At 38.2% G+C, this 21,414-nt stretch overlaps 2 protein-coding genes across 4 annotated transcripts in view; both read left to right on the top strand.

Annotated features, from left to right (window-relative positions):
• Positions 1-6,764, top strand: part of SPICE1 (spindle and centriole associated protein 1) — a 71,257-nt gene extending 64,493 nt beyond the window's left edge. For all 3 annotated transcript variants that reach the window (XM_061193080.1, XM_061193081.1, XM_061193079.1), the window contains exons 15-18: positions 907-1,090; positions 3,495-3,597; positions 4,375-4,462; positions 5,721-6,764. In XM_061193080.1, coding sequence (XP_061049063.1) covers positions 907-1,090; positions 3,495-3,597; positions 4,375-4,462; positions 5,721-5,774 — 429 coding nt within the window. In that variant the 3' untranslated portion in view covers positions 5,775-6,764. The remainder of the gene's footprint in view (positions 1-906; positions 1,091-3,494; positions 3,598-4,374; positions 4,463-5,720) is intronic.
• Positions 6,765-11,026: 4,262 nt separating this feature from the next.
• CFAP44 (cilia and flagella associated protein 44) overlaps positions 11,027-21,414 on the top strand; it is a 144,683-nt gene continuing 134,295 nt past the window's right edge. Inside the window, exons 1-2 of the mRNA XM_061193078.1 lie at positions 11,027-11,076; positions 15,404-15,505. Of these exons, the coding sequence (XP_061049061.1) occupies positions 15,409-15,505 (97 nt within the window). The 5' untranslated portion in view covers positions 11,027-11,076; positions 15,404-15,408. The remainder of the gene's footprint in view (positions 11,077-15,403; positions 15,506-21,414) is intronic.

The raw sequence follows: 21,414 nt of genomic DNA, 5'->3' as shown, positions 1-21,414 counted from the left end.
CACAGAATTAAAAATGGAGCTTTGCCCCCTTTTCCAATTAGTATAACAGTTAGGCTAGAGAGGACAATCTAGTATTATTGCCCTCACCACCCTTTTCATTATAATCAGAATTACAAAATGATTTTTAATTCATGCTGTTTTGCTTATCTCTTTTTTAACTAATGGGCATAAGCTACAAATTAATGACTTCTAGTAGGAATTGTTTTTCCCCAAAGGGACATATTTACTAAATGAAATACTTAAGAGTAACATTCCTTTCAGGAATTTTCAAATCAAACTTACATTATATTCCTTGGGTGGCTCCTTTTTACTCTACCTCTCATATTCCTTTCCAGTCACCAGCCTTCTTGAATCAGGTATGTTAGGCCAAAAGTGGCCTGGGGAGGCTGACACATGGTCAGAGGAGTGATAAGATTTCTAGAAGTCTTTGCCAAATAGCTCATGGTGCATGTATGAAGATTATAATTATAGAAGCATCTATTTCAACTAGAGCAGGTCCTCTTTTGTGTATTGTGATTCAAACTCCAGACCTGTCTTTAATAGGGATGTTAGAAGTCAATCACTAGGAGTAGTATCTTTGCTCGTGTGATCTTTGTGCAGCTCAACAAACACTAAGAGATGCAGGAAGGCTTTGCTTTGTCCCACAGACACTCTCCATGGGCAGAGGGACTAGAGGGCTTATGTGGCACTGATACTAGAAGGATTAGTATCCCTTTACTTTAGCCTTTATTTTTCAATTAAGAGATTTGTAAATTCTATTACTATTTGCCCAGTATTCAAGTTCGCATGTAGCAAAGGCTATGAATACTAATTTGCTGGCTCTTAGTGGAAGAGTTTGTTTTTATAAAAGGTCAGAATTGTTTGTATTATTTTTAATATGGAGTCTGTGTCCTTTTTTTTTTAAAGACTTTTCCAGCAGTACAACCTCTAACACCAAGTAGCATGGAGGAGCGGATTGCAGAATTGAATCGACAGAGTATGGAGGCTCGTGGAAAACTCTTGCAATTAATAGAGCAGCAGAAACTTGTTGGTTTGAATCCTTCCTCTCCACCAGTATCACCTATTCGGTCACCTCTCGGAGCATGGACTGGTTAGTCACAAATTCATGATTTAAAAGCTTAGACACATGAAAATTTTCATTTTCTTGATTTTGCAAGTATATATTTAGCTAAAAGAAATCTCAGAGCACATATATTTCAGTGTCTTCAATTTTATATAGAAAGAAACAGACCTAAGTGACAGAAATGGGATTAGAAGGCTGGTCTCCTCTCTAGCTTCTAGAAAGCTATCCCATGGCACCTGCAGTTAATCTTTGGTGTCTGAGTTCCAAAGTTGCCCTACATGTAAATGGGATCTGTTTCTGTATATGATTCATTCATGGCATATGCTGCAGCTATTTATAAGCATAAGCATCAAAATAATTTAGAATTTCATCAGCAACAAATTACAAGTTGTTATTCTGTTAAAACCATTAAAACATTTTCACTTGTAAGTTAAACTTCCTATTTAATTGTTACATTTAGGAATGTGGAAAGCTACAGGGGATTCTAAACAATAGAAAGTAACTGAAAAATTAGTTGTCATAGTGATCACATTCAAAAAAGTGCTGACGAAAGGAAGTAGACCTCAAGTTGCTCTTTAGCCAAAAATTGAATTATTAAGACCCTCAAGGGGTAGAGCTGCATGAAGGTTCTGGAGAGACTAATTTGGGCCCGGTGTAAGAGAAGGTTCTAATTGTCAGGAATAGACAAAGCTCTGTATCAGTAAGTGGTGTGCCCCCTGAGATGTTCAAGCATCGGTGTTTTAGAGAGATTCCTATGTCCTGTGGCTAGTTGAAGTAGGTTACCTATGAAGGATCTACCAATAAGACTTTTTCTCTCAGAAGTTATTTCCTTTTTGAATTGCGGACCCAGAAAACAGAGTGATTTGAGGCACTTCCCTGGTGGTCCAGTGGTTAAGACTCCACGCTCCCAATGCCAGGGGCCCGGGTTCAATCTCTGGTCAGGGAACTAGATTCTGCACGCATGCCGCAACTAGAGATCCCGAGTGCCACAACTAAGACCTGGTGCAGCCAAATAAATAAATAAATAAATATTTTTAAAAAAGAAAACAGGAAAACAGAGTGATTTGGAAGTTACTGGAAAGTGATGGATAACGCATTTCCCTAAGGTCCTTCCACTGTTTATTCTTGGCTCCTTCACATTACAGCTTTATCTACCGTTCTTCATAGTCAGAAAGTCTAGAGGCAACTTCTGACTAGAATAAATAAGTGAAATCACTCAATATATGTGAATACCAACGATGTGCCACCATGTTCTGGGCACTGGGGATACTGCATCGAACAGGACAAGCCCCTGCCCAGCTTGACTACTCTGGGATTCAAGTTGGGGAGCAGGCAATACAAATAAGCAAATAAATACATGAGACAGTGTCAGTTAGTGCTAAGTGCAATGAAGAAAAAATAAAGCAGATCACTCGTAAGAATAATTTTGTGATAAAATGAGACACCTATTTCAGTAGTTCTTTGAGGTTAATACTTTCATTTCTGTTGGCTCATTTAGTTTTCAACACACCCTCAGAGTAGACAAAGCTGATACAACTATTTGATAATAAGTAAACCGAGGCACAAAGAGGTTGAGTGATTTGTCTGAAATTCTAAAGCAAACTGGTAGATTTGCAACCGTGTTCTTTCCATTCCAGTGCTTATTTGTCTAAGGTATTCTTTTCTTAAGTAAAATTATTGGTTTCACAGGAAACTCTGTGGGCTATAATGGAAAAGATAAAAATAAATCATATGCCATGCAGAACCTCTTTTGTTTTCTAGGGTAACCAAGGAATATGTTATAAAATTGAATGGAGCTTCATTACCCCTTAAAGTCCAGAAATCACTGGTTTTAAGCTGTGATTCTTAGGAGCACTGCCTGAGCCTTTCATGAGTAGATACTTAGTAAATATCTGTTGACTGATTATCTACTTCTGAAATATTGAAAATGTACATAATTATACTTGCCTTTGGCCATATGAGCTCTTCAGCCAACTTTCCCCTCCAAATTTAATGTTTTCAGTAACAGTAATAATGTAATAGATTTAGAAGATTTAAAGTTTTACTGCATAACTCCAGAAATTTTCTTTCTTTTTCCTTTTTTTTTGGAAAGCTTTAGATAAGCCGCTCTGACCAAGATCTCCTATTCTTTAGGGCTAGCTCTTAATTTCTGTTTTTCACTTGCAGATCTGACATGATACCACTTGTCTGAAGATTCTGGCTCTCTAGGGACTGGCATGTTCCTGAATTGACACTAAGAGCTAAAGTTTCTTGTCCCACAGTTCATTTTTGAAAAAATCCTTGAAGTGTATTTGTGGTCCATGATGATAAAAATATAGAAAGAACCCTCAAATTTATAATGTATAATTTTCAGTAAGACAGAAATCAAGTTAAATTTTAATTTTCATTTTATTGAAAGGTAATGAAACTAATGTTTATTTTTATATTATAGAAGGAGGAAAGAGGATGATTGAAGTATCTATTCCAGTAGCGGAAGCCCCAGAAAGCTCAAAATGCAGTACTGTCTCTCCTACCAGTGGGCTAAATTCAAGAAGGTAGGGTTAAAATCAAGAACGTGGTTTGTGTTTTACTCTCTTTGTGAAAAAAGGTAGTGCATAATGTCTGACTTAGATTCAGACAGATTCACTCATGTAGAGAAAATCAAGTAATTGGGGAGGAGAATTTTGGGGGAAAAAAGAAGAGTGAGGAACAAGCCTTAATTAAGTAGAAAAGCATTGGGTTGGCTACTGAAAACAAAAATGGGATAATAGCACATATGTAGAGCGTTTTATGGGTTACAAAATTAGGAGGTAATATATGACAGGGTAAATTGACCAATAGTATTTTCCTCCTTTACAGTAAGTGAAACCAAAGCTCATAGAGCTAATTGGGCGATTTGCCTCGATGGGTCACGTGGTTGGTAAATGGTGACGCCAAGGATGTACCTGGCTCTCTGTGTCCACTCTACATGCTAGTACTGCACTGCTCCACGTCTCACTACTCTTCCACGACCTTGACCTTCTTCCCCACCACTGCACATCCATTCTTCCTCTTTTAATGTTAAAAACTTACCTGTATGGTCCTCTAATGGTCTCTGTACATTCCATTCAGTCTTTCTGTAAACCTAAACATAACTCTAAAATAGAAAATCTATTAATTAAAAAAAAGAGACTTAGGTTGGTGAAAATATGTTGCAAATAATTTACCTTATTTGGACTTAAGTCAGCCATTCCTTTCAAGCTCTTCTCAGTATTGAGAATTGTGTCTTATGTTATTTTTAAAGGTAATAATAATAGATTACTCTCTCACTCTCTTTTATTTCTCATAAATAGATCTCCAGGGGCTACTAGTAATTCTTGTTCTCCATTAAATGCCACCTCAGGAAGTGGGCACTTGACACCTCTTAATCCAAGAGCAAAGGTATGTGATAAAATGTAATTGTGAAATGTGTCTAGAGGTTGGGAAGGCAAAGGTGGGAGGTGGCTGATTTAGCAGTTTCCATGCTTAATTATTATTCCTGTTATCTTAAAGATAATATAAAATTCTCAGAAGAAAAGAAAGACTAATTCACCTTCATTAGAAAAAACAAATAAGCATACACTTCTTTTGTTTTCTAGGGTAACTAAGGAATAAGGTAAAATTCAATAAGATTTCAACAAAGATCAGACATTATTGTTTCAGGCAGAGCATTCCAAATAGTGTGGCAAGACTCGCAGCGGTGCCTTGAATGAGTTGTGGGCTTACTGAGATACTGGTTTCCTCAGTCTTTGCTGTGGCTGTGTAGGGCTTGGGATAGCCAGAGCCCTGGGGCCAGTCACTTTCCTTGTCACTCTGCCCCAGTGTGCTGTATCTGAGTGTGCCACAGAGAGGTTATGTGCCACACGTAGAGAGGTTATGGCACAAAGGGTAAATAAATGTGTTACGTATTTTTTATGTGTTCTGATTTGCTATAGGAATGTACAGAAACTAAGCATCTTACAGTTTATCCAAAATTTTTGCAAAAGACGTTTTTCTGTGCTGGTAATACAGCAAAATATAGTTCCTTTGACTGATTAGTCATAGCAAATTGTGAGGGTACCTTAAAATCATAAACATTACATTCGCAAACGTGAGCTAAGAACTGTTTGATGGGGTTGGGGGGGGGATCTTCCTTGCTATTCTTATTACTAGCTTCAGTAATTAGACCAAATAGTGAATGCCTCAATAAACATTGAGTATTTATAGTCCAAATTAATCGATAGGCTCAGAATATTCCAATTGCCCAGCACTGGAAGATTTGTCCTTTGTTGTTTCTTATATTCTTAAAAAGCTTTAACGTAAACTATTTTATATAATTTGCCCTTAATTTCTGGAATTTAGTGACAGATTTAATTTACCAAGGTCAAATAACTTTTTTTGTTATTTTAAAAAGTTGTACATGTGATTTGTATAAAATACTGGATTGATTCTTTTTAAAAAAAATTAGGCCTCCCAAATCAATAAGGGGATCTGTTGACCAGGGAATATTTGGGAGTGTCTCTGATAGAGAATAAAAATTGCTAGTAGCAATAATTTTTAGTGCCATTCAGTGGTATAAGATAACTTTGGTTCTATGTACTTGGTATAAATAATTGTAAATCTTGAGTGGTTTCATGCTCCTGATTACTTTCTAAAGCCTTTCTGCATCTTTGTTCAACAGATTGAGAAACAAAATGAAGAAGGCTGGTTTGCTCTTGCTACCCACATGTCATAAGTGAGGTCGAGTTGTAGAGTTTGTTCTCAGTAATATATGCTTGAGCTTCCACTCCCCTTTCCCTGCTCCTGCTTTCAAGTTTTTATGTTCTTCTTTCAGATAAAACTTACAAAGATCTCGTGACTTAGTACTAATGGAACAAAGAAATAAAGCAATTATTTTAATTTTTGACCTTTTCAAATAGATATCCAACAAACAAACAACCTATAACCTCTTGTGAATAAAATTTTGACTAGAGGGAAATTAAAGTTTTATATTCTAATAAATTCAAGGATTTTTTTGAGTAATATATATATATATTTTTTTAATTAATTAATTTATTTATTATTTATGGCTGTGTTGGGTCTTCGTTTCTGTGCGAGGGCTTTCTTTAGTTGCGGCAAGTGGGGGCCACTCTTCATTGCGGTGCGCGGGCCTCTCACTATCGCGGCCTCTCTTGTTGTGGCGCACAGGCTCCATACGCGCAGGCTCAGTAGTTGTGGCTCATGGGCCTAGTTGCTCCGCGGCATGTGGGATCTTCCCAGACCAAGGCTCGAACCCGTGTCCCCTGCATTAGCAGGCAGATTCTCAACCACTGCGCCACCAGGGAAGCCCTTGAGTAATATATTTTTATCTTTATCATCTTTATTCAGATTTTTTTTGGTCCAGTGTATCTCAAATGTTGATCTATTTTATTCTTATTTTATTTTTTTCTGAAGAACTAAGTTGCTTTTGCATATAACTTACAATAAAATGCCTCGGTGTGACTAAAGTCTGGCTTTCAGAAAAATTTACACCGCCTTTTGAGAGAAGTCACTGTAGTCCATCACTTTTTCCATCAAGTGAATGTATAGTTTTAAAAAGTAAGTGTGGGAGTATTTGTTTATATTTGCATAAGCAGGTAAGGGTGGTTATGTATATTATAAAATTCTTATATAGTCTTTACATGTGAAAATGTTATCAGTAATGGTAATGTATATCAAAAAAATAATGATTGAGCTTAAATATCTGAATGCAGTAACATTGATTTATTGGTTTATTTAATGTTTGAAACAGAATTGAGTACAAAACGTTGCTATCAATTTTCCCAGCCTTGAATCTACAATGCATTCAGGGTAGATTTTTCTTCAAGGCACCTGTTTGATCTCACATATTGGTTTCTGTTTTAAACTTGGTTTTTGAATGGTCTCTGCTCCTTGGCTCTATGACAGGAATTCTCAGCCTAAGTGAGGTGGGAGTGGTGAGGGGGAAGCACACTGAAACTGCTTGGGGAACTTTCTCAGATAACACCTTCCCTCCTCCTGCAGTTGTAAGTCACTGTTGTAGGAAGTGTGCTATGCAGCTTTCATTTGGGCCTATTCATTGTTGTAGGGGCAAAAAAATTATTATCTTTTGGTATCACTGATTTTATTTATGTGAAGTCATCTGTATGCATTTGCATTATTGCAGATTCTTCCATCTGTATTGCACTTTTTAAACCTTGGTATTTAATAAATACTATCCCTGTATGGCATATAAAACCATTTTAATGTTATTCCTTCTCTTATTGAAATGTCAAGTTATCTGCTTGGTTTGTGAATGCATTCTTTTTGACATATATTTTCCTTAATATTCTCCAACTGGTTGGCTCTTTATTTTTTTCCTCTATATTCCCTTAAACCTCTAAGATGCCTTGGCATGGCATTTTAAAAAGCTGCTCACGGTGATTTAATGTGCAGCCAGAGCTGAGAAGCAATGCAAAAACTTTTACCACTAGCTCACTGGCAACCTGTGGGACTGATATTGAAGTATTCATCCTGTTAATGTTTCTTTTTGCTGATAAAATACAAAGGTAGATTGAAAAACTCCAACAATAATAGATACAGAGAAAGGAGCCTTTCTTTCTTAGGCCTTCCGGAGTAGTGCTTCTCAACTTCAGCTGTTATTAGAGTCATCTGGGGACCTTCTAAAATTCCCAGTGCCCAATTCTCACTCCAGACCAATTAAATTAGAAACTCTGAGGACGGGACACAAACATTAGTATTTTAAAAACCTCCTGAGATGATTCCAGTGAACAGCCAAGCTTGGGAAACATCATTATAAAAACATTTATTATCCCTAAGTCATAAATTAGTGCATATTTGATTTTAATTAAGTTAAACTACCTTTATTAGCTTCTCTTTATCAGCTTTCAGAGCCAGCTGCATCAGTGGGTCTCAAAGCGTGAACACCAGCCAGCAGCATCAGTATCACCTGGGGTACTTGTTAGATGTGAAAATTCTTGGGCCCTACCCCAGACCTATTGATCAGAAACTCTGGTGTGATTCGGTGCATGCTCAAATTTGGAAACCATGGATCTATAGCACTGCAGACAGGTGAACTCTGCTGTATTTGACTGTGATGTACTACATTTGTATTTACTTTTAACGGTCCAAACTCAGATTACTTGTGTTTCTTGGTTTTAGACGCAAGTTTTTTGCTAACATATGTCTTGTCCGATATGTCCCAGAAAGCTGCTGATCAGTTGCTAATAAACTTTAATAAAATTTACAGTTCTCCAAATTGCAGCTTGCGAGAGAAACTAGACTGATAGCTAAATCCATAGTTATGATATAATCACTCCTACACTGTATAGCAAAATCATTTGGATTAGCAGAATTTAATAATGGTTTACTATGTGCTAAGTGCCAGGCACTGTTTTAGCCACATGACTTCATAACACCTTCATGAGGTAAGTACTGTTATCCTTATTTTGCAGATGAGGAAATTAGGTACGAGGAGGTAAGCACTCTCTCAAGGTCACGTAACCAGGGAGTGGTGGCACTAGAATGGGAACATGGGCAGTCTTTCTCCAAAGCCTATGCTGCGCTGCCCTCTTATGGTGTGCACAATATGGAAGCACCATAATGGTAATAGCTGTCCTTTATTGAGCCGTTCCTGTGGCAGCCGCCGTGCTAAGCCGCAGTAGCCCGTTATTGCGTTTAAATCTCACAGTCAACCTATGAGTTAGACGTGTTTAAATGCCACCCACCCCCCTTACAGATGAGGAAATTGAGCTCTAGAGGTCGACTAAGCTACCCAATGTCAGAGTGCTTATAAGAAGTAAAGCCAGGACTTGAAGCTCTTTTTAAAAACAATTATTGGACTTCCACTAACTTAAAAGAAATAACTAATATAGCATAGTGGCTAAGGGTGCAAGTGTTGCCATCAGAAAGCTTGGATTCATATGCCATCTGTGTTCCTTGGGCTGTGTCCCTTGGGCAGATTAATCTCATTTTTCCCATTTGAAAGTCAGAGATAATACCTTTCTTACAGGGTTGTGAGAATTAAGTGAGGTAAATAGATGTAAATATGCTAAGAACAGCACCTGACTCACAAGCATTCAGTAATGACTGCCAACTTTTTGGTGTAGAAATAAATACACTATTCCCTCTGTATTTCTGGATTTTTAAAGACATTCTGTAGTGAATTTGTGTTTTTCTCAAATTAATAACTGGATCCAGTGCTTTAACTTTAAAGATGTTTGTAGGTTGAAATAAAACATGTTGAGCATATTATTTGAAAATAACATACTGTTTAAAAGTAAGTTTATCCCATGTTTTCTGACTTTTCGACACCCTGGATATACTATTTAATAATTAACAGCAGCAATAGTGGTCTTGTTTTTTAATCCTCGAGAATACTTGACTAAAGAGAACATTTCAATATTACCAATAAATGCATGGTACAAAGTTTTTGGAAAATCGTTGTGTAACATTACAGAAACCAATAAACACAAAATATAATACAGCCATTTTTTTCTTACCAACTTTATTGAGAAATAATTTATATACAACAACATACATCCATACATCCATTGAAAGAGAACAATTCATGGACTTTGGCAGTTGTATATCCACACAAAACTATCACCACAATTAAGACCATTCCCATCATCTCCAGAAGATTCCTCCTGTCTCTTTGCAGTGCATCTCTCCCTTTACTCCAGCTCTTGGGAACCACTGATGTGCTTTTGGTCATCATAGATTTGTTTGCATTTTATATAAATGAAATCACACACACTGTAATATTTTGTGCCTGGCTACTTTCACTCATCCTAATTGAGATTCATCCATGTTGTGTGTATCAGTTTCTTCCTTTTTACTTCTGAGTAGTATTCTGTTGTACAGATATTTATCCATTCACCTGTCAGTGACCATTTGGGTGGTTTCCAGTTTTTTGCTATTGTGAATATGGCTGCTATGAACATTCACGTATAAGGCTTTGTATGGATGGAAATTTTTTATTCTCTTGGGAAAATACCTTGGACATGGAATCGCTTGGTAAATGTTTAACTTTTAAAGAAACTGCCAAACGTTTTTCCAAAGTGGTTGTGCTACTTTACATTTTCAACAGCATTATATGAGAGTTCCATTTGCTCCACATCCTTCCACATTTGGTGCTGGCAATTTTAAAAATTTTACCCATCCCAGTAGATATAGAATGTGTGCATTGTGGTGTGCATCTCCCTGGGGCTTACTGTTATGCATCTTTCCATGTGTTTATTGACTGCTCATACATCTGATGTGGTGAGGTATTCAAAGTCCTAGGTGGTTAGTTTTTTTGTTATTGAAGTATAAGAGTTCTTTACATATTCTGGATACAGAGTTCTTTATCACATATTATTGCGAGGCTGTAGCCATTTAAAAACAATGTTTTGTAACCAGTAACATTAGTTAGGTACTTAAAAATAATTAATAATGATTGCTGGCTGTGCCACAGAGCATTTGGAGAGCAAACTGCTAAACCGAAAAAATCTGTCAAGCTAGGCCTATATTTTGTGCACCTAGAGTCCTGTGACCAAGGAGCCCACAACATAAAATACTTACTCTTAAAGTCAACAGAGATAACATAGCGTAAAATAAATAAATAAAACAAAAATCGCCCTGCGACGTATCTTTGCTGATGACGGCGTGTGATCAGGGCACCTTTGAGCCATTTTGTATTATTGGGCATATCTTCGAAAAGTCATCAATAAATCATCCTTAGGATAATAATAATATAAACTAGACATAAAAATTAAACGGGGATAATAAGCTGGTAGAATGCCGGGCTTTCTGTTTGGCTTTGATCCTGAGTCATGGGCCACGAAATAGCCGGGCCAGAGGGCAAGCGAGATCAAGGGTACCCCTGCAACCGCCCGGGCATTTCCCAGAAAGCGGCCTTAGGACGGCGCATGCGCCTCTCGGCCCGCCCGTCTCCGCCCACCCGGGAGGCGGGATGGCGTTGCCGTGGTAACCGCAGTAAACGGAGACCAGGGGCAGACGCCAAGACTGGGAACGCGCGGCGGAGGTCGGTGCCTTAGGTAAGTTTTGACCCCAGCAGCCTGGCAGTTCCCACAACCTCCTCCTCAAATCTGTTGGCGAGTCAGGGATCAGTCGACCCCATTTGGACTTCTCTTAGGCTGAACTAGGGTTCTCCGGGCTTTGCTGAGACACATTCCTTCTCCTTTCTATGGATCAGTTCGACAAACATTTGAAGTGACAGCATTCTCAGGCATGGGGCTACACACTGCAGATACAACGTGGACGCTGTTCCTGCCTGCAAGGAGCTCATGATCCAGCTGGGGAGGAAGACAGACGACGGCAGGAGTCCGAGTTGGACCAGGCTGAACCAGGAACAGGGAGTCGGTGGGAAAGTGCCTGGGTTCTGGGGTCAACGAGCCACCCAGACCTGTTAAGTGTGACACTTGGCAAGTTGACCTTCTGCACTTTAGATTCCTCATCTAGGTAAGGAAGGTGGTAGTGCTTACTTCATGGGGTTCCTGTTACAATTAAATAGGATAATGCAGGTCCAGTAAGTGTATAGCACATGCAAGACACAGTAGGTGCACAATAAATCCTTGTTGCATGTAAGTAGATATAGTAGCATACAAGTACTCAGCATGCCCGGCCAATTGTGAGTTGTCCAAGGTGGCTACTGACTAAAACTTTTGAGAAGGAGGAGGGTCTGAGGAGGATCCAGGAAAGGGGAAGGTGACAAGAGATGAATTACAGACCCTGAGATGAAGGACCTTTGTGCCACACCAAGGAATCTGAGTTCTTATTCTGTGGCAATGAGGAGCCATTAAAGGTTTTAAACAAGAAGAGTGGCACATTAAAAGCTGTGTTTTAGGAATATAAGAGGCAGTGTACAAATGGACCAGAGAAGGGAGAGAATGAGGCTGTGGTAATGGTGGAGGTGAGACAGTATGAGGACCAGAACTAGGATGGTGACAGTGGGACTAGAAGGGAGAGGATGAATTCAAAAGGCTTAATAACTGGACGCTGGGCAACAGGACTTGGAAGTCAATTGCATGAGTTGGGTGAGAGGGAAGGATTCAAATAGTAACTGCTCTGCTATCTCATCTGTAAAATGCACCTAACTCATAGAGTTTTGAGAAATATATGAAACAATATGTGTAGAATCCTCAGAACTGTGCTCGACACATGGTAAAAAAAAACCCCACGAGCTGTTATTCTCTCCACAGTTGTATTTCACACTGTAAAGTAAAAACTGAGTGTCTGTTTTTATACAGGAATCTCTATGAATCTCAACGTGACCAGCTCTGGCACACTGCTGAGATGGAGTGTTTGAGTTTGTGTGAGTGGGGACCGACCCTGGAATCTAAGGAATGAATCTTGAGTAATGTCATCTTGGGGAGCCCTCTGTTCGGCTTCCAGCCAACCTCCTTCTAGCAACGCACACTCTGCAACACTGTGTACTATAATTTTCTTTTTTCTTTACACTTCCTCAGGGTTGACTCAAAACTTCACAGTCTACCTAATGAGTTGGTTAACAGAATTAACCATAGGCTGGACCAATAAGCCTGAGTCTAATGAAAACAGATTTAAGGTAGTTCTGCAAATAGACTCCCAAACCCAGCTAGTTCAGTTGTATAAAATAGGACACGGTTAGGTATACAGAAATAAGGTTTAGTCATTCTAGCTGGTTACAAATGGATTATTATGAGTCAGTATATGAGGAGCCTGCCCACCCCCCCCCCCCGACCCTGGCAAGATAATGTAATATTAGGCTGCCTTGAAAGAATATAATGTCCCCAACGGGTAAAGTGATGGTTCATATCTTCTGGAAAGTGTCCAGATCCTTCAAAGGACATACAAAATTGGGAGGGATATACGATGCATTGGGAATTAATTTTTTGAGCTATCCAGATGCTGAAAAGAGTTGAAAACATGTTAGTGAGAAATAGTTGAAAGAATTGGGATGCTTTATCTGGGAAAAGAGAGGATCTGGGAAGGAAAGTTAACTAGCTACAATTATTTGAATGGCTATAGTAAACAGGAAAACTTGTTCTGTGTGTCCCCAGAAGCATAGGGCCAAATAGATCCAAGTTGCAGGGAGGAAGATTTCATATAATATAAAATGAACTTTCTAAGAACTAGAGCTGAGAACATTAACAGAATGTGCTCACCCTCTTACCTGAAATGTTTAAATTAAAGCTGATTGTCTCTTGGTGTGTTCCTTCATTTGCTCCTTTATTCAGGAATTAAAGCATTCATCCCTTCAACTATTTTACCTACTGAGTGCAAGGCACTGTTCTTTGAAAGCTTTACTGTATTAACTCATTGAGATCTCAGAACCATCTTGTGAAGTAGGTACTGCACTTTACAGATGAGAAGGCACAGAGAGGTTAAATACTTGTTTAATACCTCACAGCTATAATAGTAAGAGGAAGAGCCAGGCTTTGAGCCCAGTCAGTGTGATTCTAGCCAGCCTGGGCTTGAGTTGTAGATGTGTGACTTATATTGGGTGGGAGGATTGGACCAGATTAACCCTCTTTCAATTCTCAAGATTCTGTGATCATATTTATTGAGCCCTAGCTGTATTAAAGAGAATGTGTAGTAATTATAGTAAAACTACCATTTTCCAGTACCTACGAAGAGTTTGATATAAACCCATGGTCCTTAACTCTGGTTCCTATTCTTTGGCTCCACAAAAGAATTATATAGGGAGTGAGACCCTGAGAATGGTACATTGTAAAAAGTTTTCCAAGTGATTCTAAAGTACAGCCAGAGTTGAGAACTGTGGGTATAAAAGATCTCATTTAATACTTACAATAACTCTGCCAGACAACCTTATCATCCCCATTGTACATATAAAAGGACTGACAGGTTAAGGGATGCTAGGGGCTTGGCCCTTGGCCAAGTTAACCTTTTTTCTTGGCCAAACAAGCCTCTCTGAGATTAAAGCCTCATCAGGTTACAATACAACTTCTCAATCCCTTAATTCTAAAAAAATAAAAACGAACACAAAAATCAAGAGAGGGTATCATTATGATGTCAGTGCAAGAAAACAGATGGTATAAACCCTAATGTCCAGATGAAGGTAGGTAGTTGTCATCCTGCATTCTCATGCACTGATCGTGTAGTATAGATCCTGGCTGCTTTGGGCATAGTAGTCTTTCTTGAGAGACCAGGAAGGTATAATAATGCACTAGTTCAGTTAATTCTCATAGCAGCCTTATACATAGTTTTTTCTTCACTCCCATTTTACAATTGAGGAATTGATGTAAAATAATTAGCTAGTTATGTGGCAAAACTGGGATTCAAACCTGAATCTAACCACAGATCTCATCCAAATAGAACTACTACTCTACTCTGCCTGCCAGCTGTGCCATAGAAGAATGTTGAGGAAACACGGGATGTTTAGTGCGGAGAAATGAAGACTTAGAAGGAAGACATAGTAGATGTTCTCATCTACAAGAGCTGCCATAGAGAGAGAGGACAGAGAAAACCTCTCGTGTCACTCCCCTCCTTAAAAACCTTCAATGGCTTTCAATTACCATAGAAATAAGTTCTAAACTCCTTAGCAAAGCTTAGAGACAATTTGATGATCTGCTACCCGCTTCCTCATCAATGTCCATTTCACTCTCCTGCTCTAGCCAATAGACTGCTCTCAGGCCTTCACAGACACAAGCCTCTCTTAAAAGCTCCCTCTGCCATTAATCTCTTTCCCATTTTATGCCTGGCCAACGTCTACTCATTTCCTGTGTCTCAAATGCCTCTTCCTTAACCCCAGACATGGTTTAATCTTCTTGCTGTATGTGCCCACAGCACCCTATTTTTTTGTAGCACTCATTATATTTTAATTACTTGTTTAATACCTATGTTTCTAAAAAAGCTCCACTAAGTTAAGGATCGTATCTTTCTAGTTCAGTACTGCAATTTAGTGCCTAACATAAGATTTGATACATAGAAGTTATCCTCAACAAATATTTAAAAATTGAAATTGATTAGTAACACCAGGGGACTTTGATGATGGGAGGAGGAAGAGGAGGGGATGAACCAAAGGAAGGATGGCACAGGGTTAATTTTAATGTGGAGCATTTAGAGAAAAGATAGGCTTGGGCGGTGTTTCACTGTGGACTTCTGGAAAACCAGAGGGCACCACGATGACAAGTTTGCCCGGAGGAAGGGAATATCTGACTATATTTCGCCATTCTACAGAGGTCTCTGATGATGGCTGTGCCCTCCAGCTGGTGAAGTCATTTCTGATACCTTGCAAACACACAGATTGTCAACACACATGGTGTTTGGTGCTCATGGAATTTGTTTAGGGGGAAAAAAATCTGTTAATGATTTCTATTTTACAGCTCTATCCCTTTCTCTGTCTCAATTTTGTGCTTACAGAGAAAATGAAGGAACCAGATGATCAGGATACTGATGAGGGGAAATCAGAGAGATCAAAGAGTGATGGAAGGCAGTCTCAGTCTTCTAGATCTGCATCAAAATGTGAGTAAAGATTATAATATACACTTAGGGTCTTGATTATTAAATTTAGGTAAAATAATTTTTAAAGAGTGCATATCTAAGTTTATACGACAGAAAGGTTGACTTGTTTAATTCCCTTACTAAACTCTAAGTTCTTTAAGAGCAGAGTCTGTGTTTTAATCATTTTATCTCTAGGCCTGGAACACAGAAGTTACTATCATCTCTATGTTGATAATGACCCATCTTCACATCTGGTCTGGCTTCTTCCTGTAGGGTCTACAAGGTCTTTAATGGGCTTCTCTAATACAGTGTAGTGGAAAGAGAGCTGTACTTAAGTTTTGAGTCCTGGGTCTACCACTTAGAGATGCTTGATCTTGGATAAATTATTTCACCTTTCTGAGCCTCAATTATCTCACCCATTAAATGGTCGTTGTGAGCTGTTTGAGAATTAAATTGGATAACATATGTAGAAGGATATCATAGATTGCAGATAGAAGGGAAAGTGAAGAATTTTGTGATAGGATTTTTAAAAGATGACTGACTCTTTCTGACTGGGCATCGTGGTGTTAGGTGGCTTAGTGGAATATTGACGTTTTTAGTTCTAATCCTAAATATAGTTTCAGAATGTAATTTTTACTATTCACCTAGAGGAGAGCAGGTCCTGGGGAAATCAATTCATTTACAAAATGTACGTTAAATTCTTTCAATTTATCTGAGGCATGTCTGGTAAATCCATGATTTCTTCGTATTGTATTTTATTTTAGAGGTCTATCTCCTCTTGCTTGGACTCTTACAGCAAGGATTTCTGCTTAAGTCTTCCTGTCCATACCACCATTAGGGTTATCTTTCCAAAAAATATGATTATATCACTTTCCTCAAAAACTTTAGTTTGCTTCTCTTTTGTTTTTCCATTTCCACTTTTCTCCACTCCCTATGTTTCTGACACAGGATTGTCTATTTTTTAGTTTCTAGTCCTTTGCAGTATTTTCCTGGATGATTTATTTTTTTCTTTTTTTTTCAAATTTTTTTATAGATCTTTATTGGAGTATAATTGCTTCACAATACTGTGTTGGTTTCTGTTGTACAACAAAGTGAATCACCCGTATGCATACATATATCCCCATATCCCCTCCCTCTTGCATCTCTCCCTCCCACCCTCCCTATCCCACCCCTCTAGGTCATCGCAAAGCACCAAGTTGATCTCCCTGTGCCATGCTGCTGCTTCCCACTAGCTATTTTACATTTGGTAGTGTATATATGTCGCTGCTACACTTACTTTGCCCCAGCTTCCCCCTCCCCCTCCCCATGTCCTCAAGTCCATTCTCTTCTTCTCTAAATGTTTGATAGAATTCACCTGTAAAGCCATCTGGTCCTGAACTTTTGCTTGTTGGAAGATTTTTAATTACAGTTTCAATTTCATTCCTTGTGATAGGTCTGTTTATATTTTCTAATTCTTCCTGGTTCAGTCTTGGAAAATTGTACCTTTCCAAGAATTTGTCCATTTTTTCATGGTTGTCCATTTTATTGGCATATAGTTGTTTGCAGTAGTCTCTTGTAATCCTTTGTATTTCTGTGGTGTCAGTTGTGATTTCTCCTTTTTCATTTCTAATTTTATTTTATTTTATTTTTTTTAAACATCTTTATTGAAGTATAATTGCTTTACAATGGTGTGTTAGCTTCTGCTTTATAACAAAGTGAATCAGTTATACATATACATATGTTCCCATATCTCTTCCCTCTTGCGTCTCCCTCCCTCCCACCCTCCCTATCCCACCCCTCTAGGTGGTCACAAAGCACCGAGCTGATCTCCCTGTGCTATGCGGCTGCTTCCCACTAGCTATCTATTTTACATTTGGTAGTGTATATATGTCCATGACACTCTCTCACCCTGTCACATCTCACCCCTCCCCCTCCCCATATCCTCAAGTCCATTCTCTAGTAGGTCTGTGTCTTTATTCCCGTCTTGCCACTAGGTTCTTCATGACCTTTTTTCCCCTTAGATTCCATATATATGTGTTAGCATACTGTATTTGTTTTTCTCTTTCTGACTTACTTCACTCTGTATGACAGACTCTAACACTATCCACCTCACTACAAATACCTCCATTTCATTTCTTTTTATGGCTGAGTAATATTCCATTGTATATATGTGCCACATCTTCTTTATCCATTCATCCGATGATGGACACCTAGGTTGCTTCCATGTCCTGGCTATTGTAAACAGAGCTGCAATGAATATTTTGGTACATGACTCTTTCTGAATTATGGTTTTCTCAGGGTATATGCCCAGTAGTGGGATTGCTGGGTCGTATGGTAGTTCTATTTTTAGTTTTTTAAGGAACCTCCATACTGTTCTCCATAGTGGCTGTATCAATTTACATTCCCACCAACAGTGCAAGAGTATTCCCTTTTCTCCACACCCTCTCCAGCCTTTATTGTTTCTAGATTTGTTGATGATGGCCATTCTGACCGGTGTCAGATGATACCTCATTGTAGTTTTGATTTGCATTTCTCTAATGATTAATGATGTTGAGCATTCTTTCATGTGTCTGTTGGCAATCTGTATATCTTCTTTGGAGAAATGTCTATTTAGGTCTTCTGCCCATTTTTGGATTGGGTTGTTCGTTTTTTTGTTATTGAGCTGCATGAGCTGCTTGTAAATCTTGGAGATTAATCCTTTGTCAGTTGCTTCATTTGCAAATATTTTCTCCCATTCTGAGGGTTGTCTTTTGGTCTTGTTTATGGTTTCCTTTGCTGTGCAAAAGCTTTTAAGTTTCATTAGGTCCCATTTGTTTATTTGTGTTTTTATTTCCATTTCTCTAGGACCTGGGTCAAACAGGATCTTGCTGTGATTTATATCATAGAGTGTTCTGCCTATGTTTTCTTCTAAGAGTTTGATAGTGTCTGGCCTTACACTTAGGTCTTTAATCCATTTTGAGTTTATTTTTGTGTATGGTGTCAGGGAGTGTTCTAATTTCATACTTTTACATGTACCTGTCCAATTTTCCCAGCACCACTTATTGAAGAGGCTGTCTTTTCTCCACTGTATATGCTTGCCTCCTTTATCAAAGATAAGGTGACCATATGTGCGTGGGCTTATCTCTGGGCTTTCTATCCTGTTCCATTGATCTATATTTCTGTTTTTGTGCCAGTACCAAACTGTCTTGATTACTGTAGCTTTGTAGTATAGTCTGAAGTCAGGGAGCCTGATTCCTCCAGCTCCATTTTTCGTTCTCAAGATTGCTTTGGCTATTCGGGGTCTTTTGTGTTTCCATACAAATTGTGAAATTTTTTGTTCTAGTTCTGTGAAAAATGCCATTGGTAGTTTGATAGGGATTGCATTGAATCTGTAGATTGCTTTGGGTAGCAGAGTCATTTTCACAATGTTGATTCTTCCAATCCAAGAACATGGTATATCTCTCCATCTATTTGTATCATCTTTAATTTCTTTCATCAGTGTCCTATAATTTTCTGCATACAGGTCTTTTGTCTCCTTAGGTAGGTTTATTCCTAGATATTTTATTCTTTTTGTTGCAATGGTAAATGGGAGTGTTTTCTTAATTTCACTTTCAGATTTTTCATCATTAGTATACAGGAATGCAAGAGATTTCTGTGCATTAATTTTGTATCCTGCTACTTTACCAAATTCATTGATTAGCTCTAGTAGTTTTCTGGTAGCATCTTTTGGATTCTCTATGTATAGTATCATGTCATCTGCAAACAGTGACAGCTTTACTTCTTCTTTTCCGATTTGGATTCCTTTTATTTCTTTTTCTTCTCTGATTGCTGTGGCTAACACTTCCAAAACTATGTTGAATAATAGTGGTGAGAGTGGGCAACCTTGTCTTGTTCCTGATCTTAGTGGAAATGGTTTCAGTTTTTCACCATTGAGGACAATGTTGGCTGTGGGTTTGTCATATATGGCCTTTATGATGTTGAGGAAAGTTCCCTCTATGCCTACTTTCTGCAGGACTTTTATCATAAATGGGTGTTGAATTTTGTCGAAAGCTTTCTCTGCATCTATTGAGATGATCATATGGTTTTTCTCCTTCAATTTGTTAATACGATGTATCACGTTGATTGATTTGCGTATATTGAAGAATCCTTGCATTCCTGGAATAAACCCCACTTGATCATGGTGTATAATCCTTTTAATGTGCTGTTGGATTCTGTTTGCTAGTATTTTGTTGAGGATTTTTGCATCTATGTTCATCAGTGATATTGGCCTGTAGTTTTCTTTCTTTGTGACATCTTTGTCTGGTTTTGGTATCAGGGTGATGGTGGCCTCGTAGAATGAGTTGGGGAGTGTTCCTCCCTCTGCAATATTTTGGAAGAGTTTGAGAAGGATAGGTGTTAGCTCTTCTCTAAATGTTTGATAGAATTCGCCTGTGAAGCCATCTGGTCCTGGGCTTTTGTGTGTTGGAAGATTTTTAGTCACAGTTTCAATTTCAGTGCTTGTGATTGGTCTGTTCATATTTTCTATTTCTTCCTGGTTCAGTCTCGGCAGGTTGTGCATTTCTAAGAATCTGTCCATTTCTTCCAGGTTGTCCATTTTATTGGCATAGAGTTGCTTGTAGTAATCTCTCATGATCGTTTGTATTTCTGCAGTGTCAGTGGTTACTTCTCCTTTTACATTTCTAATTCTATTAATTTGAGTCTTCTCTCTTTTTCTCTTGATGAGTCTGGCTAATGGTTTATCAATTTTGTTTATCTTCTCAAAGAACCAGCTTTTAGTTTCATTGATTTTTGCTATTGTTTCCTTCATTTCTTTTTCATTTATTTCTGATCTGATCTTTATGATTTCTTTCCTTCTGCTAGCTTTGGGGTTTTTTTGTTCTTCTTTCTCTAATTGCTTTAGGTGCAAGGTTAGGTTGTTTATTCGAGATGTTTCCTGTTTCTTGAGGTAGGCTTGTATTGCTATAAACTTCCCTCTTAGAACTGCTTTTGCTGCATCCCATAGGTTTTGGATCGTCGTGTCTCCATTGTCATTTGTTTCTAGGTATTTTTTGATTTCCCCTTTGATTTCTTCAGTGATCACTTCGTTATTAAGTAGTGTATTGTGTAGCCTCCACGAGTTTGTATTTTTTACAGATCTTTTCCTGTAATTGATATCTAGTCTCATAGCATTGTGTTCGGAAAAGATACTTGATACGATTTCAATTTTTTTAAATTTACCAAGGCTTGATTTGTGACCCAAGATATGATCTATCCTGGAGAATGTTCCATGAGCACTTGAGAAAAATGTGTATTCTGTTGTTTTTGGGTGGAATGTCCTATAAATATCAATTAAGTCCATCTTGTTTAATGTATCATTTAAAGCTTGTGTTTCCGTATTTATTTTCATTTTGGATGATCTGTCCATTGGTGAAAGTGGGGTGTTAAAGTCCCCTACTATGATTGTGTTATTGTCGATTTCCCCTTTTATGGCTGTTAGTATTTGCCTTATGTATTGAGGTGCTCCTATGTTGGGTGCATAAATATTTACAATTGTTATACCTTCCTCTTGGATCAATCCCTTGATCATTATATAGTGTCCTTCTTTGTCTCTTGTAATAGTCTTTATTTTAAAGTCTATTTTGTCTGATATGAGAATTGCTACTCCAGCTTTCTTTTGATTTCCATTTGCATGGAATATCTTTTTCCATCCCCTCACTTTCAGTCTGTATGTGTCTCTAGGTCTGAAGTGGGTCTCTTGTAGACAGCATATATATGGGTCTTGTTTTTGTATCCATTCAGCCAGTCTGTGTCTTTTGGTGGGAGCATTTAATCCATTTACATTTAAGGTAATTATCGATATGTATGTTCCTATTCCCATTTTCTTAAATGTTTTGGGTTTGTTATTGTAGGTGTTTTCCTTCTCTTGTGTTTCTTGCCTAGAGAAGTTCCTTTAGCATTTCTTGTAAAGCTGGTTTGGTGGTGCTGAACTCTCT

Source organism: Eubalaena glacialis, chromosome 6 (assembly GCF_028564815.1).
Source record: "Eubalaena glacialis isolate mEubGla1 chromosome 6, mEubGla1.1.hap2.+ XY, whole genome shotgun sequence".
In the NCBI taxonomy this organism is placed as follows: Eukaryota; Metazoa; Chordata; class Mammalia; order Artiodactyla; family Balaenidae; genus Eubalaena; species Eubalaena glacialis.
Note: the sequence above shows the minus strand (reverse complement) of the source record. Positions and strands in the feature narration are given on the sequence as shown.